Source organism: Theropithecus gelada, chromosome 12, assembly GCF_003255815.1.
Source record: "Theropithecus gelada isolate Dixy chromosome 12, Tgel_1.0, whole genome shotgun sequence".
In the NCBI taxonomy this organism is placed as follows: Eukaryota; Metazoa; Chordata; class Mammalia; order Primates; family Cercopithecidae; genus Theropithecus; species Theropithecus gelada.
The window spans coordinates 10,365,730-10,386,634 of NC_037680.1; the positions used below are offsets into that span (position 1 = coordinate 10,365,730).

Sequence of the window (20,905 nt, forward strand, 5' to 3'; positions counted from 1 at the left end):
AATATGATTAATGTCTGCAACGAAATTTCCCCTAAGTAGTCATACCAAGTAGTTGGTTAAGGTTTTTTTTTTTTTTTGCTTGCACAATACGTTTCTGAATGATTTATTAGAGGTGTTTGATGCTTATAGTTTATTTGAAACTGATTCGATCAATTAAAATGCTCATTGGCATTGTTTTATTAGTCGCTAGAATATGCATTCAACTTCACTGAAACAAGACTTAAAAGGTAAGAGGTACACTAAATCGTGACTATAAGAGTAAGAGAACTTAATTTCTTCACACCATCTGAACAAGATGTTAAATTACAGAACCCTTTAGTCTTGTTTTTGTCTTCTAGATAGAAATCAGGATGCTGGACAAACCTTTCCCATGGAATAGTCAAAATATTTAAGGAACAAGTCTATATACAGTTTAATAATCGCCAACATTTGGCAGGGCGTGGTGGCTCACGCCTATAATTCCAGCACTTCGGGAGCTCGAGGCGGGCGGATCACTTAAAACCAGGAGTAGGAGACCAGCTTGGCCAACATGGCGAAACCCCGTCTCTACTGAAAAATATAAAAATTAGCCTGGCATTGGTGGCTTGCGCCTCTAATCCCGGATACATTGGAAGCTGAGGCTGGAGAATCGCTTGACCCCGGGAAGCAGAGGTTGCAGTGAGCTGTGATTGTGCCACTGCACTCCAGCCTGGGTGGCAGAGTGAGACACTGTCTCAAAACAAACAAACAAAAAATTGCTAACATTTGTGAGGTTCTTATTATGTGCCATGAATGGATCTAAGCCCTTCACATTTGTAAACTCATGCAATCCTGGCATATACACAAAAAACAAATGTGGCAGGTACTATCATCATGTCCATTTTGTAGATAAAGAAACCGAGGGCCAGAGAAGTTGAAGTAGCTTGCCCTAGGATGTAGTTTGTAACTCCTAGAGCTGAGATCTTGTTTATATACAAAAGGTTTCAAGAATCAAAAGTACTCTAAGCCACTTTGCGTTTCGGCTGTCGAGAAAGGGATATCCAAAGTTTCAGGTTCGCAGTTTGTGAAACGGAGCTGCCAGCTTTCGTTCTAAGGCGGGCGGAGGTTTGGCACTCCCTCGTCCAACGCTCTGCCCTAGACACCCACGCTCGCTTTCCTCTTCTTCCTCCACCTCGCCCTACTTCCCTTCTTCCTATCTTCGCTCTTCTTTCGCCTCGCCGCCGTGTATCCTCGTTCGCTGCGGAGCGCCTCGCATTACTTCCCTAGCCTCTGCCACGCCACGCTGGATACGCGCCCACTCGCAGTCCGCCGTCGCGCCTCTGTGACGTGTCGCCGCTTTCGCCGGGGGGTGGGGGGGGCGAGGCTGCGCGGAGGGCAAGCCGGGGGCGGGGCCGGGGCCAGAGCAGAACCCCGGGTCTCCGCGGCCATCGCTGACTGAGCTGTCCCTTCCCCTCAACCGCTCCACGCCCTCCTGGGCCGAGTGGAGTTGGGTGGTGTCAGCAGCCTCTCCCTGAGGGGCACCGCGGCTTCAGGAGCTGGGCCTCCAGTGCGGCGCGATGTCAGGCACCGTGACAGCTCTGTGAGTCCGAGGCCGCGGCCGTGGCGCTGGGCGGCTGCGGGGCCTGGCCGGTCCGCTCATGGTGCCGCCACGACGCCATCGCGGGGCAGGAAGGCCAGGTAGGCAGGCAGGGAAGGGCCCCGACATCACCGGAGCCCAAACCGGGACGGAGTGCCCACCAACAGCACCACCTCCTGCCCTTGGTGGCAGCCGGAGCGCCTTGACCGAAACCGTGACGGTCTCCAGGGGCGGAGGGACGGGAGCTGACAGGGGCGCCCGAGCCCTGCGCCCACCCCTGGCAATTGAGGAAGCCGTGCGTGCGCCCTCGCCTCGGCTCGCCGGGGAGGCGTCACTGCCTTAACTGTCTTCCCCGCTCCAAAACAGAAGGAGGATTCCTTTTCCCAGCTGTTTCTTTTGAAATGACTGGATGTTTTGACAGAGGTGGGTGGGGGAGCGTGGAGAATCCTTTTCTTTTACCACTTGAGGATATTGGAGAGGTGCCTTCAAGATCCACAACAAATCACTTACTCTCGGATAACCAAATTCCACTCCAGGAGATCAGGGACAGAAAAGATACTTTTAGAAACAGTGTCTAGACGCTGTCCCCGGGGATGGATTCCTCTGGGTGGAGAGGTGAATGGAGTTCTGTGTTTGTGAAATTCAGAGAAGCTATTTTCTAGTAGTTAACTATTCTTAAATGTGCCGTATGTTGTATATTACTCCCCCTCGCTGCCCGCCCGGTATCGCGTATCTCTCTAAGGATAATCTGAAGCGTACAGTGGATACCATGAAAGTACTGAGAAAGGTGGCAAGTATGTTTAACACATTTTGGTCCTTTTCTTTGATTTGCTTTCAGTTTGAAGGCGAAGAGTAAAAAACGATGTGATGAATCTTACCTTGAGTTACTGACGTTTTCATAGCATAATTTCATGGTTGTTTTTAGGGGTGCTGAGTTCTTCACCTTTCAGACTGAGATCTGCCAAGTTTTCCGGCATTGCTCTTGAGGATCTCAGAAAGGCTCTTAAGACCAGGTAGGTTCCACATGCTTATCCACTATGTAACTTTCACACTGAACATTAGCTAACACATGTCAGATGTGTCTGTTATACTAATTTTCTGATTTTTAATGGTTATTTTTCTAAAATCATCTCTAATGTGATCTGTATTTTCTAAAAAACAGACTGCAAATGGTGTGTGTGTTTATCATGAACCGAATGAATTCCCAGAACAGTGGTTTCACTCAGCGCAGGCGAATGGCTCTTGGGATTGTTATTCTGCTGCTTGTTGATGTGATATGGGTTGCTTCCTCCGAACTTACTTCGGTACGTACCTTCGGTCCAGGAATGATGTTACATTACAGCCACGATGTTACTGTTAACCTGTAGTAACTCTAGCCATTACAGTCTCCTGCTTTCTCAAAGCAGTATCTTAAATACTATCGAATTTTTAAAAAATATCGAATGATTGCCACTTGAAGTTAAAACTGAAAGGATGATCTTTTTTATTGTTTCATACAGTTTTCTTGCATCTTTTAGGGAGGGTTACTTAGAGAGACTATGCATATTTTCTTATATTTGAAAGTGTTACTTTTGGCTTTTTTTCTAAATTCAAATTCTTTCTGTGAATATAATTTTCTAGTGAAATAACTATCAGGATGCAACACAATGTCACCATTTACTAGAAAGTTCAGCTTGCTTTTGGACAAATGAGTAAAAATAATGAGTTTTCATGTGTAGGTCACTGTTATGCCCATGAGTGGTTGCATCCACATTTATGCTTGCTGACTCAAACCTTATTATGAGGTGCTTGGTATACCTCATAATTTTCCTTCAGTTAAGTTGTATCTTTACAATTTCCTTCAGTTAAATTGTATCTTTATTGATGACCTATTGGTAGTAATGTGGCATTTTGAATTTGCAAGCTAGTTTTTCTTTCTACTTGTATACTTTATTCTGCTTGGTTAATGATCCCTGTAAAAAGCAACTTTTATTTTCAGAAGTCTGCATTTCAACTTCTATGTTGCAATTTTAAGGCGAATATACAGCAGGAAACTGGCATTTATAAAATGAATTTAACTTTCAAAAGAAGCAGTTTAATACTCAGGTCTTCTCATATTGTAGCTAAGTAAATATTGACATTGGCATTGTATTCTATGAGTATATAAGTTTTTTTTTTTTTTTGAGATGGAATCTTGCTCTGTTGCCCAGGCTGGAGTGCAATGGCGCGATCTCGGCTCACTGCAACCTCCGCCTCCGGGGTTCAAGCGATTCTCCTGCCCCAACCCCCTGAATAGCTGGGATTACAGGCGTGCCCCACCACGCCAGGCTAATTTTTGTATTTTTAGTAGAGACGGGGTTTCACCATGTTGGTCAGTCTGGTCTCGAACTCCTGACCTCGTGATCCGCCCGTCTTGGCCTCCCAAAGTGCTGGGATTACAGGTGTGAGCCACCGCACCCGGCCAAGTATATAAGTTTTTATACTTTTTGGAGTTAGTCTCTGGAATCTAATAGGCCATATATTTTTCGCTTTAAAACTCTTCTATAACTTTCTTTTAGATGAACATTTTGTACTTTTACCTCAAAGAAATGTCTTTGATATTGACAGGGAACTAAATCTATCTTTTAAATTTTATTTTCATTTAAAATAAATAGTTTGTTTTTATTTATCAGTTAATAAAATTTAGGAACAAATAGCACCTGGTTAAGTTATAATTTAACCATATCTAAGCAAAGTAGAAAAGAAAAAATGTGTTGTTTGTGGTAATCATTTCACAATGTATACATATATCAAAACACCACGTTGTAAAAAGTACATATATTTGGTATTTGTCAGTTGTACTTTAATGAAACTGGAGAAAAAAACTCAACTTATCTTTATTGTTTTAAAGTAAAATATTTTAGTAAGAGGATATTTTATAATCTCATTATTCAAGAGTATATGTAATGTCTCTACTTCTTCAACCAGATATGCTCATTAAACTTTGGAGATAGGGCCGGCTGTGGTGGCTCATGCCTGTAATCCCAACACTTAGGGAGGATGAGGTGGGTGGATCACCTGAGGTCAGGAGTTCGAGACCAGCCTGGTCAACATGGTAAAACCCAGTCTCTACTAAAAATACAAAACTTAGCTGGGTGTGGTGGTGGGTGCCTGTAATCCCCGTTTCTCAGGAGGCTGAGGCAGGAGAATCGCTTGAACCTGGGAGGCAGAGGTTGCCGTGAGCCGAGATTACGCCATTGCACTCCAGCTTGGGCAACAAAAGTGAAACTCCTTCTCAAAAAAGAAAAAGAAAAAGCAAACTTTGGAGATAAAGTGTGTATTTCAAAAATAAAATCAGTCTTTTTATTATGGATATTTTCTAACGTATACAAAGTAGAATATTATAATGAATCTCCTTGTGTTCATTACTTACCTTTAGCAGTTAACCAAATTTGCCAACCTTATCAACCTCTCCTCAAAACTTTTTTTCCTGGAGCATTTTAAAGCATATTTTAAAGCATATGTCACATGTCATTTCAGCCACAATTTCTTTCCTATATACTTGAAACTGAAAAGGACTTTTAATTTTCTTAAACATAATCACTATGCCATTAACATAGTTAACAAAATTAACTGTAATTCCTTAAGATCATCTGACATCCAGTTCATGTTCAGTTTTCTCCAGTCTAGTTTTCTGCAGTGTTGTCAAGGACTTTTTTTTCCCGTTAAGTTTGTTAGGATCTAAACAAAGATCACGCGTTGCATTTATGATATCTTTTAAGTCACTTTATTCCTTAACTGTATCTTCCCTCCTTTTTTTTTTTTTTTTTTTATCATTAATTTGTTGGAGAAACTGGGTCATTTTTCCTATTGGGTGTATCACACATTCTGGATTTAGCTGATTGTTTCCTTGGGGTATCATTTAACTTGTTATTTTTCTCTTTATTTCTTGTAAAGTGGTAGTTAGGTATAAAGTCGATTTGGGTTTAGTTTTCAGGAAAGAATACTTTAGGGGTACTGAGTACTTCCTGTAACATTCCAGCATGAGATTAATGACTGCAAGTCTCAATTTAGATGATGCCATTTAAGTACTATAAAGTTCCTCATCACCTTTTAGGTAATAGTTGAATATCCACGTTTAAGTTGTCTAGATAAAGTATTTCATTAGGGGTTGCAAAATGGTGATTTTTTTTTTTTTTTTAGTTATTCCCTCTGTATTTATTAGCTGGAATTCTTTAAGTCTTTTTAATATGGCCTTATTAATCTTTTTTTTTTTTTTTTTTGAGATGGAGTTTTGCTCTTGTCACCTAGGCTGGAGTGCAATGGTGCGATCTTGGCTCACTGCAACCTCTGCCTCCCAGGTTCAAGCAATTCTCCTGCCTCAGCCTTCCGAGTAGCTGGGATTATAGGCACCTGCCACCATGCCCAGCTAATTTTTGTATTTTTAGTAGAGACTGGGTTTTACCATGTTGGCCGGGCTGGTCTTGAACTCCTGACTTCAAATGATCTACCCATGTTGGCTTCCTAAAGTGCTGGGATTATAGGTGTGAGCCACTGTGCCTGGCCAGAGCCATTGTTTCTTTTAGTGTCAAATGGCGTGGACCACCGTTTACATCGTAGAGTTGCACTTTCCTCCTGGATTATCATTTTTTTCTATGCCTTTTTAGTGGCTATAACTAGGAATTTTCTTAGGATATAAAAAATTGTGAGTTTATATTCACGATACACTAAAAACAAACAAACAGAAAACACCAGTCTCCCTTGGGAAACGTCCATAACGTTGAAATTTGTCAGTTTCCTTTTGGTGCTCCCATGGTATCCTAAACCCCTCTCTTGTTACTTGGCACAGTATGCTTATTGTCTTCACATATATGTCTCCTCTATTAGATGTTAAGCTCCCCAAGGGCAGGATAACTTCCCTTATTTCTCTCTTTTTTTTCTTTATGAAATAGGGTCTTGCTCTGTTGCCCAGGCTGGAGTGCAGTGCCTTGATCATGGCTCACTGCAGCCTCAACCTTTGTGAACTCAAGGGATCCTCCTGCTTCAGCCTCCCAAGTAGCTGGGACTACAGGCGCATGCCACCTCGCCTGGCTAATTTTTCTATTTTGTTGCAGAGACAGAGTTTTGTCATGTGGCCCAGGCTGGTCTTGAAATTCTGGGCTCAAGCAATCCGCCTGTCTTGGTCTCCCCAAGTGCTGGGATTATTGGCGTGAGCCACCATGCCTGGCCCTGTCTTATTTTTCTTTAGCTCCTAGTATAGGCACTGTTTCATAGTAGGTTTCAATGAATGTTAAACCAAACTTATTTTAGCAGGTTGTTGCTGCTTTGTTTGGTGATATCTTTTTGTATGCAAGGTAAATACAGTATTCAGAAATGAATCTAAAATATTTTTGTAATCCCTTTGACTTCTTCTTTCCAAGTGAACTTCTGAAGAGTTAAAAATCATGTAGTGACTTTATTTTGGAGACGAGTAATAAGGTTTAAGATCATCTCAAAGTTGTCTGTGTAACTTTTTCCTCTGCAGTACGTTTTTACCCAGTACAACAAACCGTTCTTCAGCACCTTTGCAAAAACATCTATGTTTGTTTTGTACCTTTTGGGCTTTATTATTTGGAAACCATGGAGACAACAGTGTACAAGAGGACTTCGCGGAAAGCATGCTGCTTTTGTAAGTTTTTAATTTTAAGTGTCTGTTGGGAAGGGGGTATACGTATGTTTTTTCAAAGTTTAAAGACATATTAGTTTCTTTAAGGAGAATCATATTTTAAGTTGTTCAGTTAAGTGAGTGAAGATGATATAAGGAAACCTGCTCTTGTCCAGAATTTTAAATGTATTCTTCTAATCAAGTAGTATCAGAATATTTTGTGAGAACTCTTACTCCATGATGTTTTCTGAGTTGTTAAAAATTGTTGAATTAGTCCAAATCAATTAATGTGGCGATGAAGATGAAACTAAGGAATAAGAAGAATGTCAAGAGTCTTTGCAGATTGGATGAGTATCCTCTAATTGTTAGGTGGATTCTGGAAACAAAACAATTCAAAGTTTTATGTATTAAAATGAAAATCTCATATTTGCAGACATATTTTAGATGTTTGGCTAATCAAACTATATTCTTTGATTGAAGTAATATAACATGCTCATTCATAGTGTTGAAAGAAATATGAGTTTATATAATGATATATCTTCTTTATAGAAGTAGAAATTTTGAATTATTGAGAATGAAGAATTATAAAACTGTTTCTTATATTAATCCTTTTAAAAAATTCTTTATTATGTTAAAATATATATAATGTGAAATATACCATTTTAACTATTTTTAAATGTATACTAGTGGCATTAAGTGCATTTTCTTTGCTGTACAACCATCAGCTCCAGAATTTTTTATCATCCTAGACAGAAAGTCTGTACACAGACTTAAAAATAACCCCTATTCATTCTTCCCTCCAAACCCTAGTAACCACTATATTATTTTCTGTCTCTATTAATCTTTTCCTTTCATGTGTATTATTTTTTGTGGGTTAAAATAGTATTGTTTGTTTCTTGTCTTATCTAATAAGTACATTCTTTTTAAAATTACTGATTTATTTTTAGAGACAGGGTCTCACTTTGTTGCCCAGGCTGGAGTGCAGTGGTTTAATCATAGTTTGCTATAACCTTGAACTCCTGGGGTCAAGCAATCCACTTGCCTCAGTCTCTCTAGCTGAGTACATAGCCACGCAATACCACACCCCACTAATTTTTGTATTTTTTGTAGAGACAGTGTCTCACTATGTTGCTCAGGCTGGTCTCAAAGTCTGGCCTCAGGCAGTCCACTGTCTTGGCCTCCCAAAGTGCTGGGGTTACAGGCCTGAGCCACTGCACCCTGCAGTCAGGGGCTTTCAATAATTGTATTTTAAAGCTGGGCTTGGTGGCTCATACCTGTAATCCCAGCACATTGGAAGGCCAAGGCAGGCAGATCTCTTGAGCCTCAGGAGTTCAAGACCTGCCTGGGCCATAGTAGCTCATGCCTCTTATCCTAGCACTTTTGGAGGCTGAGGTGGGCGAATCATGAGGTCAGGAGATTGAGACCATCCTGGCCAACATGGTGAAACCCCGTCTCTACTAAAAATACAAAAATTACCTGGGCATGGTGGCATGCTCCTGTAGTCACAGCTACTCAGGAGGCTGAGGCAGGAGAATTGCTTGGACTCGTGAGTCAGAGGTTGCAGTGAGCTGAGATCACGCCACTGCACTCCAGCCTAGTGACAGAGCGAAACTCCGTCTCTAAATAAATAAATAAATAACATTAAATTTTTTTTAAAATTTAGGTGAAGCCTGCAAATGTATACTTATGTGCACACACAAATTTAACTTACCAAAAATATAAGTACATATTTCTTTACTTTGCAAAAGTAATACATATACATTGTAGCAATTATATATACATCATAATATCACATGTAGGGATAAATTGTATGTGTATTAGCGTAGGTATATTGTTGAAAATTTAGAAAATACAGAGAAACAAGAAGAAGAAAATAAATTCTACCATTCAAGGAATAACCACTGATAATATTTTGACATATATCCTACCATTCTTTTCATGTGTGTATTTTTTATTTTTTACAAAAATGGAATTGGGCCTGGTGCGGTGGCTCATGCCTATTATTCCAGCACTTGAGGAAGCTGAGGTGGGTGGATCACTTGTGGCCAGGAGTTTGAGACCGGCCTGGCTAACATGTGAAACTCTGTCTCTACTAAAAATACAAAAAATTAGCCAGTAATGGCAGTGCATTCCTATAATCCCAGCTAGTTGTGAGGCTGAGGCGCGAGAATTGCTTGAAGTCGGGAGGTGAAGGTTACAGCGAGCAGAGATTGTGCCACTGCACTCCTGTCTGGGTGACAGAGTGAGACTGTCTCAAAAAAAATAAAAATGAAAATGGAATTGTTTCTTTTTAAGGTTTATCCATGTTGTAGTGTTTCTGTACTTCATTCATTTTTTGTTGTTGTTGTTGAGACAGAGTCGCCACTCTTGCCCAGGCTGGAGTGCAGTGGCGTGATCTCGGCTCACTGCAACCTCTGCCTCCTGGGTTCAAGTGATTCTCATGCCTCAGCCTCCTGAGTAGCTGGGATTACACGCGCCCACCACCATGCCTGGCTAAGTTTTGTATTTGTATTAGAGACGGGGTTTCACCATGTTGGTCAGGCTGGTCTTGAACTCCTGACCTCAAGCAATCCACCCACCTCGGCCTCCCAGAGTGCTGGGACTACAGCCGTGAGCCACTGCATCCGGCCAAGTAATGTCATTTTTAAAGCTTTTAATTATTATTGCTAAATTACTGTCTGTAATGGTTGCATTAATTCTTATCTCTGTTAGCAGTATATAATTAAACCCTTGTTAAACACTCATTAAATCTCATGATTGAACCCTTACCAACATCCCAACATTTGGCAACTTGACAGGTGAGCAATGATGATAGCTTGTTTAATGTGCATGTGTTTGGTTACTTTCTCATATATTTTTTGGAAAGTAGAACTCTTGTGTTTGTTGTCTGCATCTTATTTTTCTACAATGACTCCCTTTTTGTTATTGATCTTTTAGGGTTCTTTTACAGCATGGAGCTCTAGTGTTTGAATCTTATTCTATCACTTGCCAACTTTTGACCTTGTGCAAGTTTTTTAACCTCTTCAGACTTTCAGCAGAGATAATGATAGACTAGCTATGGATATGAAATGGAATCATACTTATATAGCATTAGCGCAGTGATTCTCAAAGTGTGGTCCAAACCTTGAAATTCATTCAGGGTTTTTTTCTTTTTTCTTTTTGAGACGGAATCTTGCTCTGTGGCCCAGATTGGAGTGCAGTGGCGTGATCTCGGCTCACTGCAACCTCTGCGTCCTAAGCGATTCCCCTGCCTCAGCCTCTTGAGTAGCTGGGATTACAGGCACACGCCACTGTGCCCAGCTAATTTTTGCATTTTTTAGTAGAGATGGGGTTTCACCATGTTGGCCAGGCTGGTCTCAAACTCCTGACCTCAAGTGATCCACCCACCTCAGCCTCCCATAGAGCTGGGATTACAGGTGTGAGCCACCACGCTTGGCCTCATTCAGAGGTTTTTGAGGTCAAAACTAATTTCATCATAATACTGAGATACTGAGATGTTTCTTCCCTTTTTTTTTTTTTGAGATATAGTCTTGCCGCCCAGGCTGGAGTGCAGTGGCACGATCTTGGCTCACTGCAACCTCCACCTTCAGAGTTGAAGTCATTCTCCTGTCTCAGCCTCCTGAGTAGCTGAGATTACAGGCACGTGCCAACACCCTTAGCTAATATTTTTGTATTTTTAGTAGAGACAGGGTTTCACCATGTTGGTCAGGCTGGTCTTGAACTCCTGACCTCAGATGATCCACCAGCCTTGGCCTGTTACTTGCCTTTTTAACTAACCCATCCCTCCTTTCCCTACTTACCTGAAATATTATAGTAGTGTTGTGAAAAGGGCATAAGCTTTTGTTTTAGACTAACTTGGGTTTTAATCCTGACTGTCAGGATTAAAAATCTCTCAGCCTCAAATTTTTCATCCATAAAATGAAGATAATACCTACCTCACAATGGTGAATATGTGGCATTAGCTGCTATTATTGTTAGTAACAGTTATACTCTTGTAGGTTGATTCTGGATTTTTGCTTCTATTTATTTGAGTCATGTCTGACTAGTCCTACAGTGTAATATAAATTGAATTGGATTTTATACCTTGTTATCTGTATTTAGTTTGCAGATGCTGAAGGTTACTTTGCTGCTTGCACAACAGATACAACTATGAACAGTTCTTTGGTAAGTCCTTCTTTTTTTGTCAGGAATGGAGAGGTGGGGTTGAGCCATGGTAGGAAAAACTGAAACAGTTTTGATGTTAGCAAAGCTATGTTACAACATAGATATGGCTCAATATTGGGTGCCCATCATGAGGATTGTAATTTGGTACTTTTTTTCTCCTTAGGGATACCTGGGGCCTAGAGGTAAGCAATTTAGCTGCCTCTGAAGAGAGAGGGGAAGGGGAAACTGGTTCAGGAGTGAAAATAATAAAGGACAATCCTTTGTTACTAACCAACTTTTTTACTTCATGCACGTTATTATTATCATTTAGAAACACATATTTTTGACACTGAGACTATATAGGCAAATTGTTTGTGTATTCCACAAATTTTTTACAGTGACAAATATGTGTTAAACACTTGTTCTAGGCTCTGAAGATACAGCTTTGTTCTAGTGTGTGAGTGTGTGTGTATTTGCGAGGGGACAGGTAATAAGCAAGTAAAGTAATTGACGTAGTCAGTTATTTTAAGCATTTGTAATCTAGTTGGAGAGGTAGTATATAAAAATCTGTTTTTTTTAAGATGATCACTCAGGCACCTCTTCTTTTATTTTTTATTTTTAGATTTCTTTAGAGACAGGGTCTTGCTCTGTTGCCTGGGATGGAGTACAGTGGCAGTGTTATGGCTCATTGTAACTTTGAACTGCTGGGCTTAAACGATCCCCTTGTCTCAGCCTCCTAAATACAAGCATACTCCACCACTAGCTTTTGATTTTTATTTTTTAGAAACATGGTCTTGCTGTGTTGCTCAGGGTGGCATCTCTGTAAAATGTATTTTTAATGATACTTGTTTTCTTTCCAAACATGGCATTTTATCTGAGAAAAATTATAATTACTCTAAAATTTAAAAGCAATTTGTGAAGCACTGGCTTGGTGACCTTACTCCCAGCACAGTTTTCTTGTTTGCCTCTCTGTTTTTTAGTGTAGGCTACAGTGGCATGCAGAGTAGGTTAATAGGTACTATGAAGAATTTTTTTTTCCTGGGATTTTAAGCATCAATAACATAATTTAGTATCATTTGTCTCTATCAGTACAGAAGACAGAGTTGAGATGACAGCCTGCTCTTCTGACTACTCTTGTACTAATTCTTGCTATTATCTGTAAGATGGATATGTCAAATTGCTCTAGGCCAGATGCTATAGTGAAAACTTCAGTATAACAAAGAGATTATGTCTATTTCCAAACCTACTGTCCCTTCATTTACTGAATATATACATTTTTTTATTAGTAGAGCTCTATACCAGGAGTTAAAAGAGAAATCAAAGAAATAAAAAAAATTCTGTTAATTTTGAACAATTAGCCTAGTTGGAGATTTGTACCTTAAATATAGATCATCTGAAGAACATTTGTAAAAACAGTTGAGGAATTTATAACTACCTGAAAATATGGACCTTTGGAGCATGGTTAGACAAACCTGGCTTTAATTCTTTTGTCTACTACCTGATTACTTTATATCTCAGCTTTATTCTCTAAAATTATTAATATTATTATTATTGTTTTGAGATGGAGTCTCGGTCTGTCACCCAGGCTGGAGTGCAGTGGCAGAATCTCAGCTCACTGCAGTCTCCGCCTCCTGGTTTCAAGCGATTCTCCTGCCTCCACCTCATGAGTAGCTGGGATTACAGGCACACACCACCACGCTCAGCTAATTTTTGTATTTTAGTAGAGATGGGGTTTCACCATGTTGGCCAGGCTGCTCTCGAACTCCTGACCTCAAGTGATCTGCCCGCCTCAGCCTCCCGAAGTTCTGAGATTACAGGCATGAACCACTGCACCGGCCATATTCTATAAAATTATTGTGAGGACTAATGAGAAATATATGTTTAACTGCTCTAGAGTTGGTACTCAATACATAGTAAGAACTGGTAAGTAGTAGCTATTTTGTGTAAAGGTCTTCAAGAATTTTAGTTAATATAAGAGGAGACAATTTAGTAAATATTAAATACATACTATATACCTGGTTATCAGTTTGTTATCTGCCTTCCCTATTAGACTGCATGATCACTGAGGAAGAGACTGCTTTTATTCACCCTTATATCCCCAGGACGTAGAACAGCATCTGACCTAGTAGGAGCTCAATAAGCATTTGTTAAATGAATGAAAAGGAATGAGACATAATCTGTTAGCTGAGATAGAATCTGTTAGCTAAGAAAGAGATATGTTTTTATGACATTTAAATATTAGATATCATAATATGCCAATGCTGTTATATTACGTTTCTAAACTGTAAACTGGATTCTTTTCTGTCATTGTACCTGTATGGATCTGTTGAGTTTCCTTTTTTAAGTCTTGAAAATTGCTGTTTAAACTTGGTGGTGAACAACCATGTTTTAGATGGTATTTGTGTTTACGTACCATCCGTTTAAATTTTAACTAGTATATTAGCTTTTATATTTGTTGTTTATTTTTTTTTCTGTTATATTCCAGAGTGATCCTCTGTATGTTCCTGTGAAATTCCATGATCTTCCAAGTGAAAAACCTGAGAGCACAAACATTGATACTGAAAAAAGTAAGCAAAACTTAGAAATGGGTAGAAAGTTTAGCTTTATCCAAGCCACTTCAGAACTTAGTGATGATGTGGGTTGACTGAAACACCCAGCAATTCTGCTCCATGTGGTGTTGTCTCAGCCTAAAGTCTTCTAGAAGTTTGACTGGATTGTGAATCTAATATAGTATAATCATTTTTGTATTATTTCAACTGGAAATATCTTCTGAATACCAGAGATCTCTATGGTTTCATCATATATATGTATACACACATATACACACACGCATCACACGCATATACATATATATATATATACTTTTTTAAACAAATAATATCCTCTTAAATATGCCCTCAAAGAGCCTAATAGCAAATTATAAGAATTTTGCTGCTTCTGTGAATTTAGTGAAGAATGCCACCTTTAACATAAGGTGCAGTATTTATCCTTAATTTCCCTTGCAAGGAATGGACCTATAGAGAATTGTTCTGTGTGCTTGCCCAGGAAACGAATTCTCATAAATTGGATATGCATGAGGAAAAATCCAAATAAAGTTTTACTAGAAATACTAAAATAGTAATCAGCTAAAATCCTGAAATAGGCAGTTGTGTATATACAGTACACAATTGCAGAAACCTTGTTCGAATATTGGTTTCATTTTAAACCTTTTACAACATTTTTGTAGATGAAAACATTTTTCCTTTTAGCTCTTTTAAGTGAACAAAGTTGTCTCAGGTAATGATATACCTCTGGTTTACTTTGACTGTCTTACTCTGATCATAGATGAACTTATACGTTTATCAGTAAATTAAAACTTGTGACTTTTGTTGGAGAGGAATTATTTAGTTATTTCGTATTGTGCTTTTCCTTTTAAGCCCCCAAAAAGTCTCGTGTGAGGTTCAGTAATATCATGGAGATTCGACAGCTTCCGTCAAGCCATGCATTGGAAGCAAAGTTGTCTCGAATGTCATATCCTGTGAAAGAACAAGAATCCATACTGAAAACTGTGGGGAAACTTACTGCAACTCAAGTAGCAAAAATTAGCTTTTTTTTTTGCTTTGTGGTAGGTCTTTTTATGATATGTTTGCATATGGTATTTGAAACTTGAATTTTAAGACAGTATATATACCAACAATATAGGATGGAAGTGTGAGACAATTAGGTTGTTTAATCATGACTTTAAACTCTGCTATTTGAGACCTGTAGGAAGTTAGGGTATCAAAATTAGTAAATGCTTGATATAACTCAAAGAGTTAGCATTCCATAAGTCCTATAACACTTCAGCTATTTATATATATGCACAAACTTTTGAACACGCACAGTTTGGGAAGTTCTTCAGAATTTAGCATTGCCTCATGGTCAAAATTATGAATAGAGTTATTTTCCACTGTGATGTATGTATATACAAAGGTTAGTAAATATCCAGATAAGAGTTTACTGTATGCATTGATTTTTTTCAAATAAGTGTTTTGCAGTTTTATATTCAAATAAATGAGGTTAAGTATTATTTTGTCAAGTACTCAGTATATTTCTACAGAATTTCTGGTTGTATTATTTATAGTTTCTTACTTTTTTAAGATAGAAACTGAAAAATGTGCTTAAGATTTCACATAGAATAATGATGGAGTAAATAAAGTATTGTTATTTTGGGCTAAGCTGGGATTAGAGACTTGTCTGAGTTAGTGAGAACTCTAACATGTAGAATTTAAAAAATGAATTTCTGTGCTATTTTATGTATACATCATTGGAAGTGGCCTAATCCAAGGTTTTTTCATATGAGCCTTTAAGATTCAAATTTATACCGAGCATCTTAAAACCCTAAATAATGAAATGCTAATGTCAATGTTATTAGCCTGATTATAAAATTTTTTTAATGTCATGATTTTGCCTTTCATACTCAAATAGCCCATTTTTCTCCATTCCCTGGCTCTACTAATAACACTACTCTTTATAGCAGATTTAAAGGTATGTGCAGATAATAGCCTTTTTAAGAATTAATTTTTGAAATTATAATAAAGTATACATAAAATACACCATTTTGATCATTTTTTCTTTTTTTTAAACGGAGTTTTGCTCTTGTTGCCCAGGCTGGGGTGCAATGGCGCGATCTCGGCTCACCACAACCTCTGCCTCCTGGGTTCAAGCAATTCTCCTGCCTCACCGCCCCGAGTTGCTGGGATTACAGGCATGCGCCACTACAGCCAGCTAATTTTGTGTTTTTGGTAGAGACGGGGTTTCTCCATGTTGGTCAGGCTGGTCTCAAACTCCCGACCTCAGGTAATGTCGCCTGCCTCAGCCTCCTGAAGTGTTGGGATTACAGGCATAAGCCACCGCTCCCGGCCCTGATCATTTTTAAGTGTACAGTTAGTGGCATAAAGTACACTCACATTGTTGTGCAACCATCACCCCATCCATCCACAGAATTTTTTCATCTTATAAAACTGAAACTATCCGTTAAACAATAACTCTTCTTTCCCACCACCCACAGCCCCTGGCAACCTCTATTCTATTTCTGTTTCTATGGATTTGACTACTCATAAGTACCTCATGTTGAGTGGAATCATACAGCATTTGTCTTTTTGAGACTGGTTTATTTCATTTAGCATAATGTCCTCCGGGTTCATCCAGGTTGTAACTTGTGTCAGAATTTCCTTTCTTTTGAAGGCAGAATAATATTTCATTGTACAGATAGACCATCTTTTGTTTATTCATTATTCTGTCAATAGATGCTTGGGTCACTTAGACCATAAATTGTCTTTGAAAAATAGCACCTTAAAATACATGATGAAAGCAGAAAGCTAACAGATAGTTTCAGTTTTATAAGATGAAAAAATCTGGCCAGGTGCGGCAGCTCATGTCCATAATCCCAGCACTTTAGGAGGCTGAGGTGGGGAATCACGAGGTGAAGAGATCAAGACCATCCTGGCCAACATGGTGAAACCCCGTCTCTACTAAAAATACAAAAATTAGCTGGGCGTGGTGGTGCACGCCTGTAGTCTCAGCTACTCAGGAGGCTGAGGCAGGAGAATCGCTTGAACCCAGGAGGCAGAGGTTGCAGTGAGCTGAGATTGCCCCACTGCACTCCAGCCTGGGTGACTGAGCAAGACTGTCTCAAAAAAAAAGAGAAAAAAATTCTGTGGATGGATGGGGTGATGGTTGCACAACAATGTGAATGCACTTTATGCCACTAACTGTACACTTAAAAATGATCCAAATGGTATATTTTATGTATATTATAATTTCAAAAAATAATTTTTAAAAATGCTATTATCTGCACCTACCTTTAAATTTGCTATAAAGGCTAGTGTTGTTACATAACAATTTACATAATACATTTCTCTCAGAGTTTTAAGTTAGGAAAAAGTTTGCTTTTTCCAAGGAAGGGAGATAGTTCCTTTTAACAGACAATGAGCTATGTAACTCAGGTTTTCCTATTGCCTCCCTGCCTTTTTGCCTACAGATGAGTTGTATGCTCGCCTGAAGTAGCTTTCTTCCTTTAAACTGAAGTTTCTGATATAATCATCACGTTCCACAGCCAGCTCCCACTGCATTACCCATTTAATCTGGCTCTGATCTTTTTACTCTTGTTTTAATTTTCACCATATACAATTGGTCCTTGAACAACATGGGTGTGTATTGCGCAGGTATGCTTACACACAGATTTTCATCTATCTCTGCCACACCTAAAACAGCAAGACCAGTCCCTTCTCTTTCCCAGGCTTCTTATGCAACATGAAAATGACAAGGATGACGACCTTTATATGATGATTCATTTCCACTTAATGAGTAGTAAATATATTCTTTCTTATGATTTTCTTAATAGCATTTCTTTTCTCTAGCTTTCTTTATTATAAGCATATAGTATACACTACATATAACATACAAAATATCTGTTAATCATTACTTATGTTATTGGTAGGGTTTCCAGTCACCAGTAGTCTATCAGTAGCTACATTTTAGGGGAGTCAAAAATTATAGCAGATTTTTTTTATTGCCTGAGGGTTGGTCCCCCAATCCCCATGTTGTTCAAGGGTCAACTATAGAAGCTTTTATTACACATCTCCTTTGAAAACTGGGTAGCATATAATTAATACGTTTTAGTCCTGCCTTACACTCATTTAAAACAAGCAGAGACCCCAACTAATAAAATAACATGAATATATGAGACTTTAAACTATTTTTATTACATATGTAATTATCATACTGCAAATTCCAAAGATTTTCTTTTGATTTACCTAGCAGAATATTATTAATCAAGTTATCACTAAAATAAAGGCATTCCTTTGGGAAGTCAGAGGAATATAGTCCAGACATACAGTTTGTCCTCCAAATCCTTGAGTTCTGCCTCCTTGGATCCAACCAACTTCAGATCAAAAATAGTGAAGGTGAAAAAATAGAAGAACAGCAATATAACAATAAAAATAATAGAGATTAAAAAACAATAGCACAACAACTATTTACGTTGTCTTAGGTACGAGTAATCTAGAGATGATTTAAAGTATATGGGAGGATGTGTGTAGATTGTATCCAAATGCTATGCCATTTTATGTAAGGGACTCGAGCATCTTTGGATTTTGATACCTTTGGGGTTGGGGTCCTGGACCCAATCCCCTGCAGATACTGAGAGAAAACTTACCTTTTTAGAAATCTAGCTTAATAGAATGATAAGCTTTAGGTAAGGTTAAGAGCAGTGCTGTTCAATAGAAATATAACATGAGCCTCAAATGCAGGCCACAAACATAGTTTTAAATTATCTAGTAGATGCATTTAAAAAAGGAAAAGGAAACAGATGTTATCAATTTCAATATTATATTTGTATTTAACCCACTATATGTAAAAAATTATTTCAACATGTTATTGATGTAAAAATTATTGATGAGATAGTTTACATTCTTTTTTGTACTAAAATCTTCTAAACCCAGTATGCATTATACTTAAAGCACTTTTCAGTTCAGACCAGCCAATTTCAATTGCTCAGTAGCCATGAGTGGCTAGTGTCTAATGTACTGGACAGTGTAGATTAAAAGGAGTTAATGATTACTGTATTTGCCAATCTTCTTTGAATATCTTTTGTCTTACTAGGTTTTTTTTTTTTCTGTAAAATATAATTTAGGTGATACTGGCTTTATCAAGAATATCTCTTACTACATATCCAAAGTAAATGAAATCAGTATCTCATAGAGATGTCTGCACTTCCATGTTTATTTTACAGTATTCATCATAGACAAGATATGGGAATAACCTGAGTGTCTATCGATGGATGAATATATATAGTACATTTTCATGGCTGAACATAATGTAATATTATTCAGCTGTAAAAAGAAGGAAATCCTGCCATTTGCAACAACATGGACAAACCTGGAAGACATTATGCTAAATAAAATAAGCTAGGCATAGAATGTCAAATACTCACAAATATGATCTCACTTATGTATGTAGAATCTAAAATAGAAGCAAAGAGTAGAATGGTGGTTGCCAGAGAGTAGAATGGTAGGGAAATGGGGACGTGTTGGTCAAAGAGTACATAATTTCAATTATAAGATAAATAAGTTTTGGGAACTAATGTGTATGGAGACTTCAGATAACAGTACTATATTCTTGTAATTTGATAAGAGCAGATTCTTCAGTGTGTTCATCACATATACACACAGAAAAATGGTAACTATGGGTGATGATGGATGTGCTAATTTGACTATGGTAATCAGTAGACAATGTTATGTGTATATTAAATCATGTTATATACCTTGAACATACACAATATTTTGTCAAATATTAATGTTTTATGACAATTTATAAATGAATTACTACTAATGAAATTATGAAATGTATTATTTGCTATAATTATTCATAAATCGTTGTCCTCAACTCTGAAATAATGAAGGCAGACGTTGTATGGACAATTTTTATTGGAGGATGGTTGAGATGGGTCTTCTTTTGTGATGAGGGTGCCGTGGAAACAATAGCCAAAGAATGGTGTTTGGTGAGAGGTAGAAAATGGAAAGGTTATTCTGGAAAGAGTTCACAGCTAATGAAGGATTCTTATGACCTTTGAATGCTTCTTATCTAAGTGATCTGTTTTTATTTATTTACCTTGAATTAGCATGGACCAGTGAGGTTGTTTGGAAAATGAGGACAATATTTAAGTATAAAAATAGTAAGAGAAGTGGGTCAAGAAAGCTAATAATCACTCTGTGAGCATTGTCTGTTCATGGAGAAAATCTTTGACAGAGAAGATTAAGGGTTGAGTCTTCCTTTCTAGCACTTCATCTGCACGCAGATTGTGGCTTCTCTTGCCATATATGTTTGATATTGCCCATCAGTTGTTACCTCGTTTTATCTAGATAGGCATGTGAAATTATCTAGGAAATTAAAGGATTGCAGATGGAATCAGAGCCACGCTGCCATAATTTCATTCTGGCTTTAGCCTTGAGTACAGTATAGACTGAATGGAGACTACTAGGCTCTCAGCCATCTGCTGCCTTCTGATAGTGCTCTACAATCGTGTGTCTCTACTGCTTCTTTGCAGTGTGAATACTAGTGTAATACTACTCAGCCACAAGCTCTGAGAGAGTTAGATGTTCCTGTCTTAATAGAGATAAGTCATTTAGTGGGATAGCTCTTCGAGTCAACCAGTGTAAGTAGCAGAGACACCAAAAACAATTAGTCTAGCTGTTAGTTTACTTTGCTTGACCCAGCAATCCACCTCTTAGTATATGTTTTGGTGACACTCATGTACTTATGTACCAGGTGGCAGGCACGTGCTAGAATTAAGATATTCATAGTTGCATTGTTTCAGATAGTAAAAAAAGTGTTATCCATAAAAAATGGATGAATTATCAGTGAAAATTACTGAACTTTGGACACACACACATCCTGCCAGCCTTCATCAAAAAAAGTATTATTTCCTTTTTTTTTTTTTTTTTTTTTTGAGACGGAGTATTGCTCTGTCGCCCAGGCTGGAGTGCGGTGGCACGATCTCAGCTTACTGCAAGCTCCGCCTCCCGGGTTCACACATTCTCCTGCCTCAGCCTCCTAAGTAGCTGGGACTACAGGCGCCCACCACC

General features: G+C 38.4%; 1 protein-coding gene across 3 annotated transcripts in view; it reads left to right on the top strand.

Annotated features, from left to right (window-relative positions):
• The first annotated feature begins 1,210 nt into the window (after positions 1–1,210).
• SLC35F5 (solute carrier family 35 member F5) overlaps positions 1,211–20,905 on the top strand; it is a 43,274-nt gene continuing 23,579 nt past the window's right edge. The window contains exons 1-7 of one of the 3 annotated variants that reach the window (XM_025404609.1): positions 1,211–1,656; positions 2,481–2,568; positions 2,718–2,859; positions 7,038–7,181; positions 11,259–11,321; positions 13,786–13,867; positions 14,717–14,904. In XM_025404609.1, the coding sequence (XP_025260394.1) occupies positions 1,617–1,656; positions 2,481–2,568; positions 2,718–2,859; positions 7,038–7,181; positions 11,259–11,321; positions 13,786–13,867; positions 14,717–14,904 (747 nt within the window). In that variant the 5' untranslated portion in view covers positions 1,211–1,616. Of the gene's footprint in view, positions 2,171–2,480; positions 2,569–2,717; positions 2,860–7,037; positions 7,182–11,258; positions 11,322–13,785; positions 13,868–14,716; positions 14,905–20,905 lie in introns of all 3 variants that reach the window. The other 2 variants (XR_003122131.1, XM_025404610.1) reach the window with 2 other exon arrangements.